The sequence below is a fragment of the Rattus rattus genome, chromosome 1 (assembly GCF_011064425.1).
Source record: "Rattus rattus isolate New Zealand chromosome 1, Rrattus_CSIRO_v1, whole genome shotgun sequence".
Classification (NCBI taxonomy): domain Eukaryota; kingdom Metazoa; phylum Chordata; class Mammalia; order Rodentia; family Muridae; genus Rattus; species Rattus rattus.
The window spans coordinates 32,200,787-32,220,083 of NC_046154.1; the positions used below are offsets into that span (position 1 = coordinate 32,200,787).

The following is a 19,297-nucleotide window of genomic DNA, read 5'->3' on the forward strand; positions in this document are numbered from 1 at the left end:
GTGTGTGTGTGTGTGTGTGTGTGTGTGTGTGTGTGTGTGTGTGTGTGTGTGTGTGTGTGTGTGTTTGCCTGCTAAGCTATATTGCAAACCCTTTGGCTTGATTCTCAATGGAAATTTTAGGGAGGGTTTTTTTTTCCTTTCCCTGATGCTAGGAGCGGAGCCTGGGGATTCACACACTTTGATAAATCACAGAGTCACCCATTGGCTCCTGTTTTCTTCCTTATTCTTCCCTTCCTGACTCCCATGCAAATAAACTTGTTTTTCTCAATATTTGTGCAGGTCTAGAAGCATGAAACTTAGAGATTGCTTCATCGGCACAGATGCGTATCTCTTGTTTATTTACTGAGGAGGACGGGGATGTCTCACATAGTTAGCACCTCTGCAGGACAGGCGAGGGAGGAGGTAGTTTCTGGGCAAGGGTGGCCCATCTCCTAGATCCAGTCCCAGATGACAGTGAGGTCTACAGCTACGACAGTATGGAGAATCACAGCACCTTCCCCTCCCCTTCCCCAGTCAGTACCCAGCTGTCGGCCACATAGCTCAGAGGCTAAACAGAGTTCATGCGGTCTATTTGTAGCAGGCAATTTAAGGCAGTTGAAGTTTCGTCTCCAACAGAAACAGGTGGATCTAACCTGCAGCCTATGGGATATGTGTGCCTCAGAGGGGCCATACATGCAATCCAACACAGTTGTAAATTTAGCTGTGCTCAGTAGCACATACCTTAATTCCCAGTTCTTGAGAGGCAGAAGCAGGGGGATCGCTGTGAGTTCCTGGCCAGCCTGGTCACATAGTAAGTACCAGGACAGTCAGAGCTACATAGTGAGACCCTGTCTCACAAAAAGCAAAGACCAGGAGCTGTAGAGATGGCTCAGTGGTTAAGAGCACTGACTGCTCTTCCAAAGGTCCTGCCAGTGTGTGCTCCACTTCCTGTCTTAATAAATTGCCTCAAAACAAACAAGAAGCATATTTTTTGTTGTTGTTGTTGTTTGGAGTTTTTTTTAATTTGTTTTATTTATTCATTTATTTTCAAGACAGGGTTTCTCTGTGTGACCCTGGCAGTCCTGGAAGTCACTCTGTAGATCAGGTTGGCCTCGAACTCAGAAATCCACCTGCCTCTGCATCCTGAGTGCTGGGATTAAAGGCATGTGCCCCCTCTGTTCAGCTAAATCACGATTTTAAAAAACAAAAACAAAAAACAACTCAATTGTGCAGTTGTTGAACTTTGTGGCAATGTCAAAAGGTTGGACGAGCCTGGTAGGAAGGAGTGTCTTCACTGGGTGAGAGATAGCCAATTTATCTGGTGGCTTACCTTTTAGGATGGAAACTATGCCTTCTGTCAGCCAGAGGGCAGGTTCCCTGATCTTGCGTTCCAAAACTATATCCCCATACTTCCCATGGGGTGTGACCTCCATGGTCCTTCAAGCTGACCCCGTTTCACACAGTGGCCTGCTCAGATGTGGTTCTCTGTTGCTTGTGCCATGCAGATATTCATCTCAGAGGAATGGACTCCGTGACAGTTGGCTGGCCCGGAGGGAACATGAGGTTACTGGTCCCAGGAGAAAGCAGGTAGGATAAGGACTCTTGGCCTTTCTGAACTATCTTGGGCAGTCTTGACCTGAGGCTGTTCACTCATGTGAGTCCCTGGCAGGGGATGGGGGATGGGGGAAGGGGAGGGTGGGGAGAACACCACATTTGCTTCCTAGACACTCAACCTAAGGCTTGCCTAGTGTTTGATGGTAACCTAGAGGATACAGATGTCACAGCAAACTGATGTCGTTAGTGATAAAGATAGACTCAGGGAAGGAGTACATGCTTGGAAGAACAGACCCCCAGGTGTCCTCCGGGAGCCTAGCAAGCCTGTCTTGTCACTGCCTGGCTTACTCCGCCTCTCAGAGGTGACGGCTCCCAATGTGTTGGGAGACAGGGTTGGGTGCCTTCTAAATTGAGCCTTGATAGTCTTGTGGTATCTATTGCTGTGGGGAAAACACCACGACTGAAGCAGGTTGGGGAAGAAAGGGTTTATTTGGCTTACTCTCCTGCATCACTGTTCATCATCAAAGGACAGGAACTCAAACAGAGCAAGAAGAACCTGGAGGCAGGCACGGATGCAGAGGCCACGGAGGGGTGCTGCTTACTGGGTTGCTCCTCAAGGCTTGCTCAGCCTGCCTTCTGATAAAACCCCAGGACCACCAGCCCAGGGTTGGCTCCACTCACAATGGGCTGGGCCCTCCCCATCCATCACTAACTAAGCAAAGGCCCCATAGGCTCGTCTACAGCCTGATCTTAAGGAGGCATCTTCTCAACTGAGGCTCTGATCTCTCCAGTGACTCAAGCTAGTGTCGTCAACCCTAGCTACACACTGAAGTGACTCCCTTTTTCCTGATTTCAAATTCACCTGTAAGACAAGCTGAACAGAGCACTCCTCGGAATCTTTACTTATTTATCTAGTTACGTTTAATCTTTAAATCTCTGTGCGCGTGCCTGCGTGTAGTTAAGTGCAGGTACATGTGCGCCATGGCTCACGTGTAGAAACTGAGGACAACCTCAGGTGCTCCTGCGTTGACCATGATAGGATCTCTGGTGTGCTGCTCTGAATGCTTGGCTGGCTGGCCTGTGCGCTCCCAGGGATTCTCCTAACTGTGCTTCAAATCTACCTGTAGGATCCTGCGATTACAGGCATGTGTCATAGAATCTGGCTTCATGTGTGTTCTGGGACCCGAGCTTAGGTCTTCATTCTTGTGCTGGACATTGTCCCCTGAGCCATATCCCCATCCTCCGGGTTTCTTTTCCTTTGTTGTTTGCTTGCTTGCTTTTGCGAGAGAGGGTCTCATAAAGCGTAGGCTGGTCTCAGATTTGAGCCAGTTCCTGAGTCTTTGGTTTCTACTGCTATACTACATACCTCAAGTGATCTGGCCTGCAGGTTTCCAGACAATTCTTCTGTCTCCACTCCCGTCCTTCAGTAGAAGTGCCGAGATTACGGATGTGTGCTACCACATCACCTTCCCAAAACACCTGATTTATGCATGCGTTGCTCTAGAGTACACTGAGTGCGTGGCTGAAAGCCGGAGGAGAGCATTTGAACCTTTACAGCTGGGCTGTAACTATGCTGCACGTGCCTTAATCCCAGCACCTGGGAGGCAGAGACAGGTGGATCTCTGAGTTTGAGGCTACCCTGGGCTACACCGAGAAACCCTGTCTTGAAAAACAGAACAAACAAAAGAACGACAACAACAATAAAGGAACCCATTACAGATGGTTGTGAGCCACCATGTGCCAGGAATTGAACCCAGGTCCTCTGATAGAGCAGCCAGTGCACTTAACCCCTGAGCCACTTCTCTAGTCCCCAAGGCAGGTTTGTGACCTGTACATTCTAGGAATCACATTTCAGTCACCAGGTTTGCATGGCTACTGCATTTGCTCCCTGAGTCCCCAAACTTTTTTTTAAAGATATGTCGTGTTATGCAGCCAGAATGGCCTGGAACATCCTACAGGGTTTCTGGTATTGCTCTTTTGTCCCTCCAGGCATGCATGAGATGCTGGTCCCTGCAGGACAGCTGCTGTGGGAAACCCGCAATGGCCCAGGATGCTTCCGTGGTCATCAGTGAATTAAGAGTAACGGGGAAGGTCTGGGTTAAGAGCAAGAATATATTTTGCTGAAAATACACAAACATGTGTGGCTTCAGAAGTGGATGCTCTCTGAGAGATCTTCACAGTTTGTTCTGACTTAGAAAATGGACTAGAAGGTGTAGGCCATTTGTCTCTCCCAGTGGTCATAAGGCAGTCAGTCTCTTGAGGGAGGCCTAGGGTGTGCCCATCTGCTTGTCTATAACCTGTCCATCATGGCCAGCAAGTCATCTCCCTTGCTTGTGTTCCGCTCCGGCTGCTCTGTCATCTCAAACTCCTCCATGATCCGGGCCAACTCCTCACTCCGTTGCTGGTCCTGTGGGAAGTGTGGGGAGAGAAGGAAAGGACTTGTTTGCAGGGCTCCTATCTCATGCAGGAAGTACTTAAATTATCATGCTCTTAAGGTTTCTCAGTGTATCCCTGGCTATCCAGGAACTTGCTGTGTAGACCAGGCTGGCCTTGAACCGAGAGAGCTGTCTGCTTCTGCTTCCCAAGTGATAGAATTAAAGGCATGCATCACCACTGCCCAATTTTTTTTTCTTCTTTTTTCTTTTTTTTTTTCGGAGCTGGGGACCAAACTCAGGGCCTTGCGCCAAGCGCTCTACCACTGAGTTAAATCCCCAACCCCACCACTGCCCAATTTTAAAAAATATTTATTTGTATTTTCTGTGTATGAGTGTTATGTCTTCATGTATGTATGTGCATCGTAGTCATGTCTAGTGCCCACAGATCCCCTGGAACTGGAGTTACAGATGATTGTGAGCCAACATATGGGTGCTGGGAATTAAGACTCTTGTCCTGCAAGAGCAGTCAGTGTTCTTAACCACTGAGCTATCTCCATGCTTGGAGAGCAAAGGTTTTACAAGATGCTGAGGAGGACGGGTCTGGGCCCCGGGAGTCCCCTCACATACCTGTGTGGCCTGTATGCTGATGACTTCATAGGATAACTCCTCGGGCCGAGACAGCGCTGCATGTCTAGATGAGGCAGGAAGAGACAGGCCTAAGGTTACACGGTTCATGGTCCCTCTTCCTAGTATGGTGAACCACCTCATGAGAACATGGTAACCTGTTTTCTCTGCTTCTCCTTCTGCCACTTCTCCTCCCCCTCCCATCCCCTCCATCCCTAGATTTCAGAAAGTCACGTGTGTTTGCTTCTTTGCCAACATTTTTCCTTTCTCTTAGCAAGTTCTGAGGCCCAGGTCACACGGCAGTCCCTCGAAGCCACAGTGCAAGTCGGCCTTCACTAAGACATTTGTGACCCAGCAGTTGAAATGACTTAAGGACAGCTCGGGGGTCCTGTACTCCATATCGGTGTGTGTTCAGCATGTGTGTAGGGGTCAGGGATGACTTGTGAGTGTTGGTTCTCCCTCCATCCTGGGGCTTGAATGCAGGTCCTGAGCTCGGGGCCTTTGGCTGCTGAGCCACCCCGCCAGCTCAGTCCGGTCATCTCCTAACACTCGTGTGGCTTCCTGTTTAGTAAAACTTCAGAGATTGTAGGGGTGTGACTTCAGGAAGCCCCATCTGCTTAATCCCGGGGGAGTCTTTAATCAGGCCTGCACGGGTTGCTGGGAATTCGCTGGTGGCTTTTACATCTGTGCCTATGTGTGTGGGTCTGCAGTTGTCGTGTCTGTGTTCTTATCCCATGTATGGGTTTGCATGTGTATTTACACTTGATCTAAGCCATGGAGACAAGAATGTATTCTATGTCTTTAAAGAATGGGTTTAGGGCTGGAGAGCTAGCTTGGTTTGTAGGGCACTAGATCCAGCACACACAAAAGCCCTGGATTTGGTCTCATATAAACCGAGTGTAATCCCGGGACCTCAGAAGCAGAGGTAGGAGGATCAGGACTTTAAGGCTATATAGTGAATCTGAGGCCGTCTGGGCTATGTGAGACCTTGTCAAAAAAAAAAAAAAAAAAAAAGAAAAAAAAGAAAAGAAAAGAGGGCTGGAGAGATGGCTCAGTGGTTAAGAGCACTGACTGCTCTTCCAGAGGTCCTGAGTTCAATTCCCAGCAACCACATGGTGGCTCACAACCATCTGTAATGGGATCTGATGCCCTCTTCTGGTATGTCTGAAGACAGCTACAGTGCACTTATATATAATAAATAAATAAATCTTTAAGAAAAAAAAAGAAAAGAAAAGAAAGAAAAGCAGGTTTAAAACGTACTCCTCTTCCTCGTCGGTGGTAAACAGATTCAGTCGGAATCCTGGTTCAGGGCCACTTGGCTTCTTGATCTCCATCCCTCCTATTAGCCTGGCCAAGAAATTCAGCTCTTCTTTGGCAAGAGGGTTTGGAGCAATGTTTTCCTGTGGAAACAACTGTGTGATTTGTAGCCATACAGGGAGATCACATTTTCCTGCCAAGACCCCAGAGACGCAGGAAGGAATTATACAACAAAGCAAAAATAATAACAGTTTAAATTATTTCTGGGTACAGCTAACACACAGAAAGCAAGCTTAGCCGGAACAATCCAGTCAGCAACAGTGGGACTTTAGCAAAGGAGCAAACCACAGACTTTCAACTTTGAGTTAGTGGAATGCCCCAGGGACCACATTTCTCAGGCTATCTTCCTCCTTGGAGGAGAGAAGGGCCCTGCTTCCTCTTCAGTCGGGTCCAGTTCCCTCTGCCAAGTGGCTCCTGTCAGGTCTGCTGCTCAAGGGGTACCATTCCGGAGGAACTCCCATACCGCCCTCTGGTGGTGACATTCAGGAACGCAGTAGGCCATTCCTCTCGCTACCCTTTCTAGACTTTACCTTCCTACTTGGCTCTGGGCTCTATCTAATTCAGTACTGTCAGTTACTGAAAACGCACTTTCTTATTTCTGCCTTGTTTGAGACAAAGCCCTTTAACCCCTGCATAAGGGAAGAATGGAGCTGGACTGTGGTGGCATACACCTTCAATCCCAGCACTTGGGAGGCAGAGCAGGCAGATCTCTGTGAGTTTGAGGCTACTGTGGTCTACAGAGAGAGTTCCAGGACAGCTAGGGTTACTCAGAGAAACTCTGTCTCGGAAAACCAACAAAACAAAACAAAACAACCCCCCAAATGGAGTTTAGACCTTCTTTAATCAGGCCCTCGTGCTCTCTAGTAAAACCTCTGGTGTGCTAAGATGGAGCTATTTGGAGACCAGCTGCCTTGTTCTGCCTGTGCCCACCCCGCCACCATGGCTGGCACCCATTTCTTGCCACCTGAGTCTTGCCCATTCTGGAGCCCTATTTCCATGGCACCTCCTCTGAAAGCCACTGTGATCCCTTGCCCCCCTGCTCCCACCTCAGAGGACAGAGCACCTGGTCTTCTGCCATAGACTGTCAGTGTCCTTCCATCCTGCCGTTTGTGTCTACCTTTGTCCTTCCTGGGGAGGCAAACCCTCTTTGGGTTGGGACCACATGGACGCCAAGTTTCTGTCCTGGTATCTTCAGAGAGATAAAAACCTCATTTTCTAAAACCTAGAATTCTACCATCCAGAAGGGGTCCTGTCTACTTCTACCATCCCTCACGTTTTACAGATGAAGCAAATACAGGTCAGATTCTTTCTCTAGATAATTCCTTGAGGCCTTATAGACCTGTATACTTCTTCTCCCAGGGATCACACTAGTAAGCCAAATTAAAGAAAAAAGGTTATGTGATTGGTTGCAATATTTGTCCAATTTTATGTTCTACTTCAGAAAACTTTAAGTCACTTAAAATTCATATATATTTGGTAACAAAGTGAGTAGGGCAAGCTTATAGTCGTGTCCACTTAACACCAGGCACACAGTTTCAAGTCTCATTTTTGATGATTCTAGATTTGTTTGTTTTTCTGTTTTTTTGTTTTTGTTTTTGTTTTTTTGGTTCTTTTTTTCGGAGCTGGGGACCGAACCCAGGGCCTTGCGCTTCCTAGGCAAGCGCTCTACCACTGAGCTAAATCCCCAACCCCCTCTAGATTTGTTTTAATTTACCTTGTTTCAAGTTTCAGTATCTTTCCAGAGCATAAATTCTCCATAAGTTAAGGCCTGCATGTACTTTTCATATAACATGTAGGTTTTATTATTACCGCTTTGGTAAGGGATTTTTCCTGACTCTGGGGGTACAAGTTCCAGGCTGTGTACTAATTAGGCACTCATCAATATCTAGGGCTAGCCTACTGATGGTGACCACAGTGTAAGACAGATGTATTGCTACCACACGTGGGCTATGCTTGCAATCGAGTAGTTGGTACAATATTATAGAACAGAGTCCAAAGGGTTTCAGACTTTTGTTCCCCTTTGGATCTAAATTTGTTTTCCAGAGTTTGGAATTGGCATATGCCCCTTAGACTTCAGGATATGGAGACATATGTTTATTAATGAGCACTGTGAAATTATAGTACTCATAAGGGTGATCAAATGAGGATTCCAGATACTGATGTTCCTAGCATCTCTGAGTCTTTATTCACGTATGTTTCTGCAGAGTCATAATAGACTCTGCAAATGCTTTGTATATTGTTTTTAGCCAAGAACCAATCCTAACCATATTCTCTTTGCTCTTTTTGTCCCCAAATGGCAAAAATCTTTCTAGTTACAAATAGAGTTGTTACAAATGTGTCATGATTAAGAGAACTTCGCAGAGTAAATGAAGGCAAACAAACACGGTACAGTGCAGAATTACTGCACCAAAAGCACATAAAAGTTTGCTAGGGGGGTTGGAGATTTAGCTCAGTGGTAGAGCACTTGTCTAGCAAGCACAAGGCCCTGGGTTCAGTCCCCAGCTCAGAAAAAAAAAACCCAAAAAAACAAAAAACAAAAAACTAAGTGCAATGGGCTTACAATGCCCAAAGACTGCTAGGATGACATTTGCCTAAGATAGGGACATTTTGTAGTGATGGATAAGATTCAGGAGTTTAGTGTAGTGGAGTTTCTCCTTCTGTAGACATCTGGTAGATGCTGGATAGAAAGGGATGCTTTCCTATCTGCTTCTATGCACATGTTGAACCCAGAGGCCACAGGCCTCACGGCTCTGGTACAAAGCTATTTGCCACGTCCCAGTGTTTGGTTCCTATTTAATTGTGGGGATGAACCAAACCCCAAATTACCAATTAGTGAGATCACTGGAAGGCTCTGAGCAAAGCTACAGTTAGAAACCTGCATCTATGTAAGGCTGAGGGGAAGGAGGAGAAAGTTAACTGGCTCTGAATGCCAAAGTCCTGCGCCCCTCATGCAGACTGCTGGGTGGGGAAGAAGCACAGAGGAAGGGGGGAGAGCAGTCGCTCACCTGTGCCCTGGAGGCTGAGTTCTTTGATGTTGCAGACATATGGGTTTCCACAGGACGACTCGCACTGTACCTGGCACCAACAGAAAACAGTGCTGTTGCCCAGCCTTGGTCGCTGACTCCCTTCTAACTGGGGAGCACAATGGTTGGTATTCTGAGATATTAGATGGCACCCAGAAAGGTGCTGAGTTTAGAATACAACTAGTTGTGAAATGCTCACATTACCCCCCCCCCCCGAGAAAAGGCCCCAGAAGGAACAGTATGAGGACACAGATAGCGTTACAGGGAGGCTGTGTGGCTCTGCATGGCAAAGGGACACTGGCTACTTCTCCCCCTCGGTTATTCAAGAGTATGTATCTTTTGCCTATGGAGGTGTCACCAGGGATCCTTAGTGCTTGAATGTCATGGCTCGACGTGCATTATGTTGGGGGAAATGACTCCAATGACCAACGGGTTTAATTTTCTCCCCAGTCAGGCTCTCATGTACTCTAGGCTGGCCTCAAACTCACTACGAAGCCCAGGATGACCTTGATGACCTTTTCATTCTCCTGTCTCCATATCGCAAGTGCTGGGGGTACAGGCTTGCACCCCAGGACACCTTAGGTGGTGCTGGGGATGGAAATCAGGGCGTCATGGATGCTAGGCAAGCATCCTCGGTATAGTCAGTGGGGATTTCTCAGAGAACTTTTTTTTAAATGATGTGACCTCTGTGTACTCAAGTTCATTCAGTGGAGGTTTTGCTCACATGTTAGTTCCCAGTTTCAAGACTCGGTCTCCATAAAGCTCAAAAGAACCTTCCTTGTGGGCAGCAACATAGTCCCCGCCGTGCCGGAATTCCATCCTCTTCACCTCGTCACCTTTGTCATTGAACACTCTGAAATGCACAGTATGACAGGATAGGGACTTCTCTAAGCTGGGGCAGCCTCCAGGCCAACTTATCTTTTGCACACAGCAGGACAAAAGGGAATGTAATCCCTCCCCCCACCCCGGAGCTGGGGACTAAACCCAGGGCCTTCTACCACTGAGCCAAATCCCCAACCCGTAATCCTTCTTTTGAGAGAAAGGCGCTAGGTTGGAGGTGCAAGACCACAGGTCCCAGTGCCCCTGAAACCAACCAACCGAAAGATAAAGACAGGGCTGGAGAGATGGCTCGGCCGTTAAAGGCTAGGCTCGAAACCAGCAAGAGATAAAGATGATCTTGTCTGCCAGGCTGTGTGAACATGGCAGAGCTCACAGTGACCACTTAACTGATGAGGAAATGAACCTGGGAACTGGCTGACTTGCCCCAGCATCCTCCCTTCAAGAGGCAAAGCTGTGATTAGATTCTTGACCTCCATATAGCCGAGCTTTACGGAAGGAGGGACAAGCAAGCAGAGCCTGGGAGGCCTGGCAGTGCTGCAGTCTGTGGGCTGGGCACACGCTGTGCTCCTGGTACCCCTGTGGGGTGGGCACATACTGTGTTCCTGGCACCGCAACCACTGCTAGCCAGTTATCACAAAGGACTTACCTAATGACTCCAGGAACTTCCGTTCCCCAGGGAACAGGCCCCGACACTGGCAACACAAAGCGACCATTAGAATTCTGAACTTTGTCCTTTAGAAATGTGGACACCTAGAAAAAATATATATTTGATGTCATTTTTCTGGTATATTTTCATGGACACGAGTCTTCTGAGGATGAACCAGTAAGCAGTGGTTTGTGACTACTACCTAGTGAGACACAGGTGCCAGGAACACAGCGTGTGCACACCCCACGGAGAGGGGGACATACCCAAGAGACTTGCAGGGTTAGAGTGGCTTCATCCACATGATGACTTTATGTGTGTGTATACATGTGTATATGTATATGTGCACATGTATCTGTATATTCACTTATGTATACGTGTGTCTAAGTATATGTGCACACATGTATGTGGGTGCCTGTGGATGCCAGAAGAAAGCACTGGGCCCCTGGAGCTGAGCCACTTCTCCAGCTCCATGCAATTGGGCCACTTTTGGACATTGTCCTAAACCCTCCAAGTGAACAGTGCGTCCCTATCTTAAACCTGAGGAAATTTTATAAAAACAGGAACTGGGAATGCAAGTTATCACTAGACAACAACTTAGCATGTGTAAGGCCCTGGCATCAAGGACGGTGAGCAGGAAGAGTCTGCACATAGTATGCGCTCAGTAAATGGTTGTTAATTCTCTTTGCTAGACTGCTTGGAGGACTAGGGCAACAGCTTAGTTTAGAGCATCTGCTGAACATGGCTGAACTCTGAGCCCACGCGCTAGAGCTGGAAATTAAAAAGAGGGCCTATTTGGACACAGGACACAGCACATGTGTAAAAGTACCATGTGGTGGTCTGAATGAGAATGCACCTACATTCATGTTTGAATACTTGGTCTCCAGTTGGAGGAACTTTTTGGAAAGAATTAGGAGGTGTGGCCTTGTTAGAGGCGGTGTGGCCTTGTTTGTTAGAGGAGGTGTGGCCTTGTTAGAGGAGGTGTGGCCTTGTTAGTGGAGTTGTGTCCCTGGGGGAAGCTTTGAGGTTTTAAAAGACTTGTGTGATTTCCTGTGGGCCTTGTGATCCTGCATCAAGATTTGAGCTCTCAGCTGTTCCTTTACTCTGCCATCATAGACCCTAGCCCCTTGAAACCATAAGTAAGCCAAATTAAAGGCTTTTTTTTTTCCAGAGCTGAGGACCGAACAAGCTTGCCTAGCAAGTGCTCTACCACTGAGCTAAATCCCCAACCCCTAAAGGCTTTCTTTATAAGAGTTGCCTTGGTCAACAACAGCAATAGAAAAATCACTACAACACATTATAAAGCAAGACATTCCACATAGGACTGGAGAGATGGCTCAGTGGTTAGGAGCACTGACTGATCTTCCAGAGGTTCTGAGTTCAATTCCCAGCAACCACATGGTGGCTCACAACCATCTGCAATGAGATCTGATGCCCTCTTCTGGTGTCATGAAGACAGCTACAATGTACTCACATACATAAAATAAATAAATTAATTAATAAATAATTCTTTAGAAAAAAAAGACATTCCACATAGTGAACTTGAGGATAGAGGCTCACTGAAGAGAGCATTGACAGGTCAGGAATGTAGGGACTGGGATGATGTTTGAACCAGAGGAAGCAGGCACTGTGCATGAAGCCTCAGAAGTGGAGATGTGCAGGCACAAGTCATGTTCTGAGGAGAAGTGGCAAACTGGCTTGGTCAGAGGTGGGTGAATGACCTTTAAGGAACTCCTCACTTTCAGATCTTTTGCCTTTCCTAGCCCCATTCACCCTTTATAATTTCCAGTTTCAGTACCAGGCTAGCAATCTGAGCCGTCAGTCACCTTCCTTTATCTCCTTGGGTGCCCAGCCATGCCAGTGTAACGAGCTCTTTGTACCTGGCCTTCCTCTCCACCCCACCTGCTTCTCCTTACTGCTGACCACCATTGCCTGCTCTCCTTATCTGTTTTGACCCTACTCTCCATCCTAGTGATAAAGACACGCTCCTGGACTCCTTAGCAACCATGTACTTTCCTTAGAATCCTTGGTTCCCTGCTGCCTACCAGATCAAATCCAGCTGCAGGCCCATTTCCAACTCCTGCATTTCCTATATGCAAGTACCAAAACCTCCCTGCCAGCCCTGGCAGCCACTGAGCCAGTATCTTTGCCCCCAACCCTTTCCTTCATGAGCCTGCTACAAATCTGCCTTGGGGTGGAGGGAGAGAGAGAGAGAGAGAGAGAGAGAGAGAGAGAGAGAGAGAGAGAGAGAGAGAGAGAGAGAGAGAGAGTGTCTCAGAAGGTAAATTGCCAGCTGTGTAAGCATGAAGACTCAGCTTCTCCCAGAGCCCATGTAAAAGCAGATGTGGTTGGTTTCACTGTGAGAGGAAGGGTGCTCAGAGTCAGTCCCACCTGCGACTGCTGCCAGAGGTCCCTGTCCTCCCAAGGAGACACTCAAGACAAACAGATGCTGACCAATGGCCTAAATTTATCATGCCTTTAAACCCAGATGAAGACAGGCAGCTCCCTAGGGCTTGCTAGCTGGCCAGTTCAGTCTAATTGGCAAGCCCCAGGTCTCAGTGGGAATCCCTACTCAGAAAACAAGATGGACGTCTGGCTGTGGTGGGACATGCCTTTAATCCCAGTGTTTAGGAGGCTGGGGGTGGGGGTATCTCTGTGAATTCCAGGCTTGAGTTTGATATGTAGCTCAAGAGGATTGTAGGGCAGGGATGGTTGTAACCAACTCCCCAGGAACCTAAACGGAACTGGTTTTAGTGCAGTCTCTGTCCAGATCCCCAGGAACAGGTCATGATGCCTCATGTGGTTCATGATAGAGAAAGCTTGGTACTAGATGATGTGCAGTTTTGTTTTTGCTCTGGTTATTTAAAAAAAGAAAGAAAGAGATCTCAGTGCAGGGCTGTGTTTTCTTGAGTTAGTTGGTTTTGCTAACAAATCTAAAAACTATCAAGACTATTTTGAAAACAGAGAATTTGTACAGGCAATCATAAATCACAGCTGAACAGAAACATTAGAGAGCAGACGTGGAAGCCAGCCCAGCTGTGCTGATCACTGGCAGAGGAATGGCAGGCGGTGACTCACCACCATTCCCTCAGCCCTCCCTCCCCCGGCTGGAGCTATAGCTAAGGGTGACCTTCAACTCCTGTCCCTCTGGCCTCTGCCTCCTGGGTGGAGGGGTATGGTGTGTGCATCCTGGACGAGCTGTATCTTGATGCTTCCTTGTCGGCCCATTTGGCAATTAAAGCCCAACATATTTAGTGGCATAATACAGTTCAGCGATTTTACTACAGAATTATGATTAGGCGTGCATTTTCATTACGATGAATTGTATCTCCTCAAAACTGAGAGATCAATATGGTTGCTAATATTACTATAATTCATAAGATATGCCTAAATGTATGCATGGTCCTGGTAACACCGCTGAGTGGAATTTTCAACATGTTCAAATTGATTTTTAATCTGCTACATAACTTAACCTCGCTTGTACTTTCGTAATTTTTTATTTCTAACCATAAACATTAGAGATCTTAGTCTAGATTCATATTACTCTTGCTCCATCCATAGTAAATACAACGAAATTATTCATTAGCATTAAAGATAAAACTGGCATCAGAGTTGAAATCTACTTGTCACTCCTTCCCCTGGAAGGGAAATGCACTCAGGCGTGAACTGTACTCTAGTCCTCCTCTTGACTCGGTTCTCATGGCTGCGTAGCTATGAGGTCCGGAAGGGACTGGGGCCGTGTCCCTCTGTCCTGTTTCTCCTCCACAATCCTGACCCCCAAGAGGTAGCACTGTGACCACATTCTTGCCAGTGTTCTACGCTTCTACAATGTAGAAGGGACATACACAATGGTTCCTCCTTCACTGGGTTCTTCCAGTGAACTCCAAATACACACTGTCATGTCCCCTTTGCAGGTGAAGATGCTCGGACTCACGAGCACAGGCTCAGTGTGCAGCTGGTGCTGTCTAGCACTGGGGCCAGAGCTGGTGTTGCTGTAGACACCGTCATTCCAACTCAGTTGACTCGGTTTTAGAAAGGGACAAATTTAGAAGAGTAATTTTTTAAAGTTAGGGTAAAGAACTGTTTTGAGTAGGCATGGCACATGAGAGGGGGACATTTAGGGGACAACAGCCAGCAAGAACTGAATCCAGGGTAAGGGGATATAGCTCAGGGCCAGGGAAACTGTTTAGCATACATGGGGACTTGGTCAGGGTCCCAGAAACTGGAAAAAAAAGTATGTAAACCCAAGGTAATGTGTCAGCAGCTTAGAGAGAAAAGAAGAACCACAGGCAGAGCAAACCCATGCACATTAGAAGCAACTGGACACACCAAGACTGGAAAATCACAGTGACACTGGTTCTGAGCCAAGGGAGTGGTGGGAAGGAAGTGTCCTCAACAGAAACCACAGCTGGGAAACTTGGCTCTCAGGCAAAGCTTAGTGGCAGGCATGGAATTATGGGCCCAATGGGTCTGGTCATATGGATATCAACAAGCAGGTGGATGGGTGAAGGCCAGGGAAGGGGAGCATCTCACGGAGCAGGAGAGAAGCATGTGACAGTGTCGGATGCTGGGACATTGGTGACACTAGTACCCGATAACACAGTTCTTCTGTAGAAGCAAAGGGTGAGCCTACATTTCAAAGAAGCTCAATGGATCTGGGGGGAAAATGGTTTAAAATCTATCATGTGACCTCTTATAGTCACAGATTCAAAACATGATGAACATCACCAGCTGGGCAAAATCCTGTTCCTGGTCTGCTCAGATGACAGCCACAGGAGTGGGGAGCACTTACTCGGATATGCAGGTCTTGGAAGAAGATAAGCAGTGTCTGCCGGATCAGCTGGAACTCCCCGGCAGAGAGACTCCCGTAGATCTGCGAGGCAAGGTGGAGGGAAGCATTGTACTTTCCACCGTGGGCTGCATTGTGGGGACAGGCAGGGTTGGGGAGCTCAGGGTGGGACTCAGATAAGGGGGACCTTGGCAGCAGGAGTGTCAGTATCCTCCCTCACAAGTAGAACAGACTCTGCCACGCCACCTTCCCCAGGGGCCTGGAGCATGTTTGCCACAACTGAGCAGACATGCACCTCAACACTTTCAGACGTGGGGGAAGGAAGTTCTTTGTTGCTGTTTTCCCACTACAAAGGCTACAAGCAGAGGACATAGGTGATAACTGCCATTGCAGTTACAAAATAGGCAGCAGCTGTGGGATTTTAGAATGTTCTAGGAGAGTGACAAGCTTTGACCCTGCCATTATAATCACAGAATCTGCTGGGTCTCACAGTTGACTAAGAACAAGGGCTGTGGTAGGGAGATGGCAGGCTGGTGGGGGACTTACTTCTGTCAGCTGCCGGAAGGTCTCGTCCACCTGATGGATGATGGTTGGTGAGTCTTGGATGAAACCCTTGATGGAGTCTAAATGGTTGAAAGTGACTAGCAGCACGTCCTTGGGGCGTGGGCACAGCAGCACTTGATATTTGAAAGCCATGGTCATCAGGTCATAGAGCTGTCAACCCGCACACAGAATAGATGGGATCATAAAAGCAGACCAGAAGCTGAGCAGAGTCATTGCAGCCATGAGCTTGCCAGGCAGCTCAGGAGACCACATGGGTTGTCACCCAAGTCAGAGCACTTCTGAGGATGTGCGGGGTGATGCTAGTAACTAAGCTAAGACAACGGGGTAGCCAGAGGGTCCCTGGGCAAACCATGTTTTCTGGTCATCCTGTCTCCCTGATGGGACACACATGAAACCACATCGGCTGCTGGGAGGTCTTGACTAAGCACTGGACTTGGGAGGATCTGGAATCCTGATCCCTCTTCCTCTGCCTGAACACTTGTTAGTGAGCAGGACGACTCAGGGATGAGCTAACTTTTCCAAAGGAAACAACAGGAGGTAAGGGTTCACTCGGTTACGGCTGGTGTCTCTCACTCAGGCTTCTAGTACTAGAACACATACGTGTTGGTTCTGTGTACTCACTATCTAGTGCTAGTCCTCATGACTTTTTTTTTAATTTATTATATATAAGTACACTGTGGCTGTCTTCAGACACACCAGAAGAGGGCATCAGATCACATTACACATGGTTGTGAGCCACCTTGTGGTTGCTGGGATTTGAACTCAGGACTTCTGGAAGAGCAGTCCGTGCTTTTTTTTTTTTTTTTTTTTTTTTTTTTTTTGAGCTGGTGACTGAACCCAGGGCCTTAGGCAAGCCCTCTACCACTGAGCCAAATCCCCAACCCCAGTCGATTGCTCTTTTTTTTTTTTTTTTTTTTTTTTAAGATTTACTCATTTATTATATATAAGTACACTGTAGCTGTCTTCAGCCACACCAGAAGAGGGCATCGGATCCCATTACAGATGGTTGTGAGCTACCATGTGGTTGCTGGGATTTGAACTCAGGACCTCTGGAAGAGCAGTCGGTGCTCTTAACCACTGAGCCATCTCTCCAGCCCCATGACTTTTTATTCTAAAATGTTCATGTAGTGGAGCAAGTTGAAAAATAATTAGCACTACTCAAGTCTAGCTTGATAATCGTCTGTAGTCCTAGAACTTGAGGACTGGGAATTGGCTTGGTTGGTAGAACGTTCCTAGCACATAGGAAGCTCTGAGTTGGACTCCTAGCACGTGGCCAGGCATGGTTGTGCAGGTCACCATTTGGGAGGTGGAGGCAGCAGGATCAGAAGTTCAAGCTCATCCTTAGCTTCATAGTGAGTTGGAGACTGACCTGGATACATAAGACCCTATCTAAAAGAGCAATCTCATTAGCTTAGTTTCTCCCCAATGTCCTCGATTTTTATGTGTAAGTGTGTGTCTGTGGAGGCGAGAGGCTAACCTCCAGTGTCGTCTAGGACTGCCATCTAGCTCTCTTGAGACAGGGTCTTTCATTGGCCTGGAGCTCACCAATTCAGCTAGGCTTCTTACCTAGCAAGCTCCAGACACCTTGCTGTCTTTGCCTCACCTCCTAATGCTAGGATTATGAGCACATCAGGTATCATGCCCCCATTTGGTGCTGAGGATCAAATGCACGCTCTTGTGTCTGTGAGGCAAGCACTGTGACCGAGTCATCTCCCCAGCCCTGATGCCCCACTGTGCTGCAGGATCCCCTCCAGAACAATCGGTACGTTTGGCTGCAGGCTATGCTGGCTTCCTCTTGGTTGGGATGGTTTAGCCGACTCTCCTCATGGGTCATGTCAACATTTGTTTTTACATTTAGTTTTATTTATGCGTGCACATGTGTATGCATGAGTGCGTGTGCGTGTGGTTAAAATGGAAGCTGGAAGAGGGTGTCTGATATCCAGGAGCTGGAGTGACGGCCATTGTGAGCCATCCCACATGGGTGCTGAAAACAGAGTTCTGGTCCTTTAAAAAAGCAAGAGTGCACTGAGCCACCGATGGTTCCAAATACTGGTGCTCTGGTTTGCATTTTGCAGCATGCTGATGATATCTATGTGTCTGAGACTTTTCTTATGGTTACACTGGGGCTATGGGCTTTGGGGAGGAAGACCACAGGTGATGTGCCATTTTCTTTATAGCATGCAGGAAGCAATGTCAGCATCCCCTGGGACCTCCGGCCACCTGCTGAGAAGCATCTGCACATGTGCTAATGTCTTCTCACTCTGCACACTCTGGCAAGAGGGCATTTCCTTCTGTCATCAGCTTCTCCTTCCTGGAGGGCAGGTGTCTACAGAAATGACTCATAATTCCTCTGAACAGATTTGTATGTCCTCTGCCGCTCAGTTATGTGGCATGATTCTTTTAAAAAGTCAAGAGTGCTCCAGGGGCTGCCCTGGTGGTTAGGAACACTTGGGGCTCTTGCGGAGGACCTAGGTTTGGTTCCCAGCACCAACAGGGTGGCTCACACCATCTTTAAGTCCAGCTCCAAGGGTTGTGACGCCCTCTTCTGGCCTCCACAGTCACTGCACACATGATGCACAGACATACATGCAAAACACTCATACACGTAAAACAAAAGAATAAACAAAAAGAGTGCTCTAATAGTTTGTTTTTCAAAGACATAGATATGTTCATATAAGTATAGGCTGAATATTTGAAAATATAACTTAAAAATGCCAGGCTTTCTAATGGCAGAGCTGAGGTTTATTGTAATGAGGTAGTTTAAATTTTTCTTTTAAATTATTATTATTATGATTATTATTATTATTATTAGGGTTTTTTTGGGACAAGGTTTCTCTGTGTACTCTCAGCTGTCCTGGAATTCACTCTGTAGACCAGGCTGACCTCACACTCCCAGAGATCCACCTGCCTCTGCCTTCCAAGTGCTACGATCAAGGGTGTGGACAAGCACTGCCTAGCTAAAACCCAAGTATTAAGATATATTTATTGCTTATATTAATGGGTTTCACTGTGACATCTGCATATATGCGCATCGTGCTTTGGTCATACTTGTTTTCCTAACTGGCTTCTCTTACCGTCCTCCCAAGGGTAAAGTTTGGGGGTGGGGGTAGAGTACTTGAACCCAGGTGGCACATGTCCATGCCTGTAAATAGGATGTGAGCAGCAGGGTTCCCTTTGGGCAGGAGAAACACAACAGAGAGGCGGAGTACAGATGCCTCCTGAGATCCTGACAACTGACAGCAGCTCGTATTTACTCTTGCCTTTCTCCCAAGACACCATCGCATATGGAATCCGATTTGACCCCATCTAGGGGCATCCACAGCAGGTGCTCGAGCAGCAGCTGAGCTGACCAAGCTGCTGCCTGCTCACCTTATCCATGCTGGCCTGGTTCAGTCGCATGATGGAGGCATGAGCCAGGCGGTCGTACACAGTCCTCAAGGCCTTCTTGGAGTACAGCTCCTGGGGTTTGAACAGCTCCTCCGTGAACTTCCTGTTGAACATGGTCGAAATGATGTCGTTCAGAACTGTAGAGACAGGAGAGAATCCAGATGAGCCAGGATGGGACTGGACAAGCCTTGTTTAGGAGTGC

The 19,297-nt window shown here is 47.5% G+C and overlaps 1 protein-coding gene across 2 annotated transcripts in view; it reads right to left on the bottom strand.

Annotated features, from left to right (window-relative positions):
* Nucleotides 1–3,625: 3,625 nt before the first annotated feature.
* Nucleotides 3,626–19,297, bottom strand: part of Oscp1 (organic solute carrier partner 1) — a 35,874-nt gene continuing 20,202 nt past the window's right edge. For both annotated transcript variants that reach the window (XM_032898185.1, XM_032898176.1), the window contains 9 exons: nt 19,078–19,232; nt 15,691–15,858; nt 15,148–15,228; nt 10,359–10,462; nt 9,597–9,725; nt 8,855–8,924; nt 5,793–5,932; nt 4,536–4,599; nt 3,626–3,940 (listed from right to left, as the gene is read on the bottom strand). In XM_032898185.1, the coding sequence (XP_032754076.1) occupies nt 3,824–3,940; nt 4,536–4,599; nt 5,793–5,932; nt 8,855–8,924; nt 9,597–9,725; nt 10,359–10,462; nt 15,148–15,228; nt 15,691–15,858; nt 19,078–19,232 (1,028 nt within the window). In that variant the 3' untranslated portion in view covers nt 3,626–3,823. The remainder of the gene's footprint in view (nt 3,941–4,535; nt 4,600–5,792; nt 5,933–8,854; nt 8,925–9,596; nt 9,726–10,358; nt 10,463–15,147; nt 15,229–15,690; nt 15,859–19,077; nt 19,233–19,297) is intronic.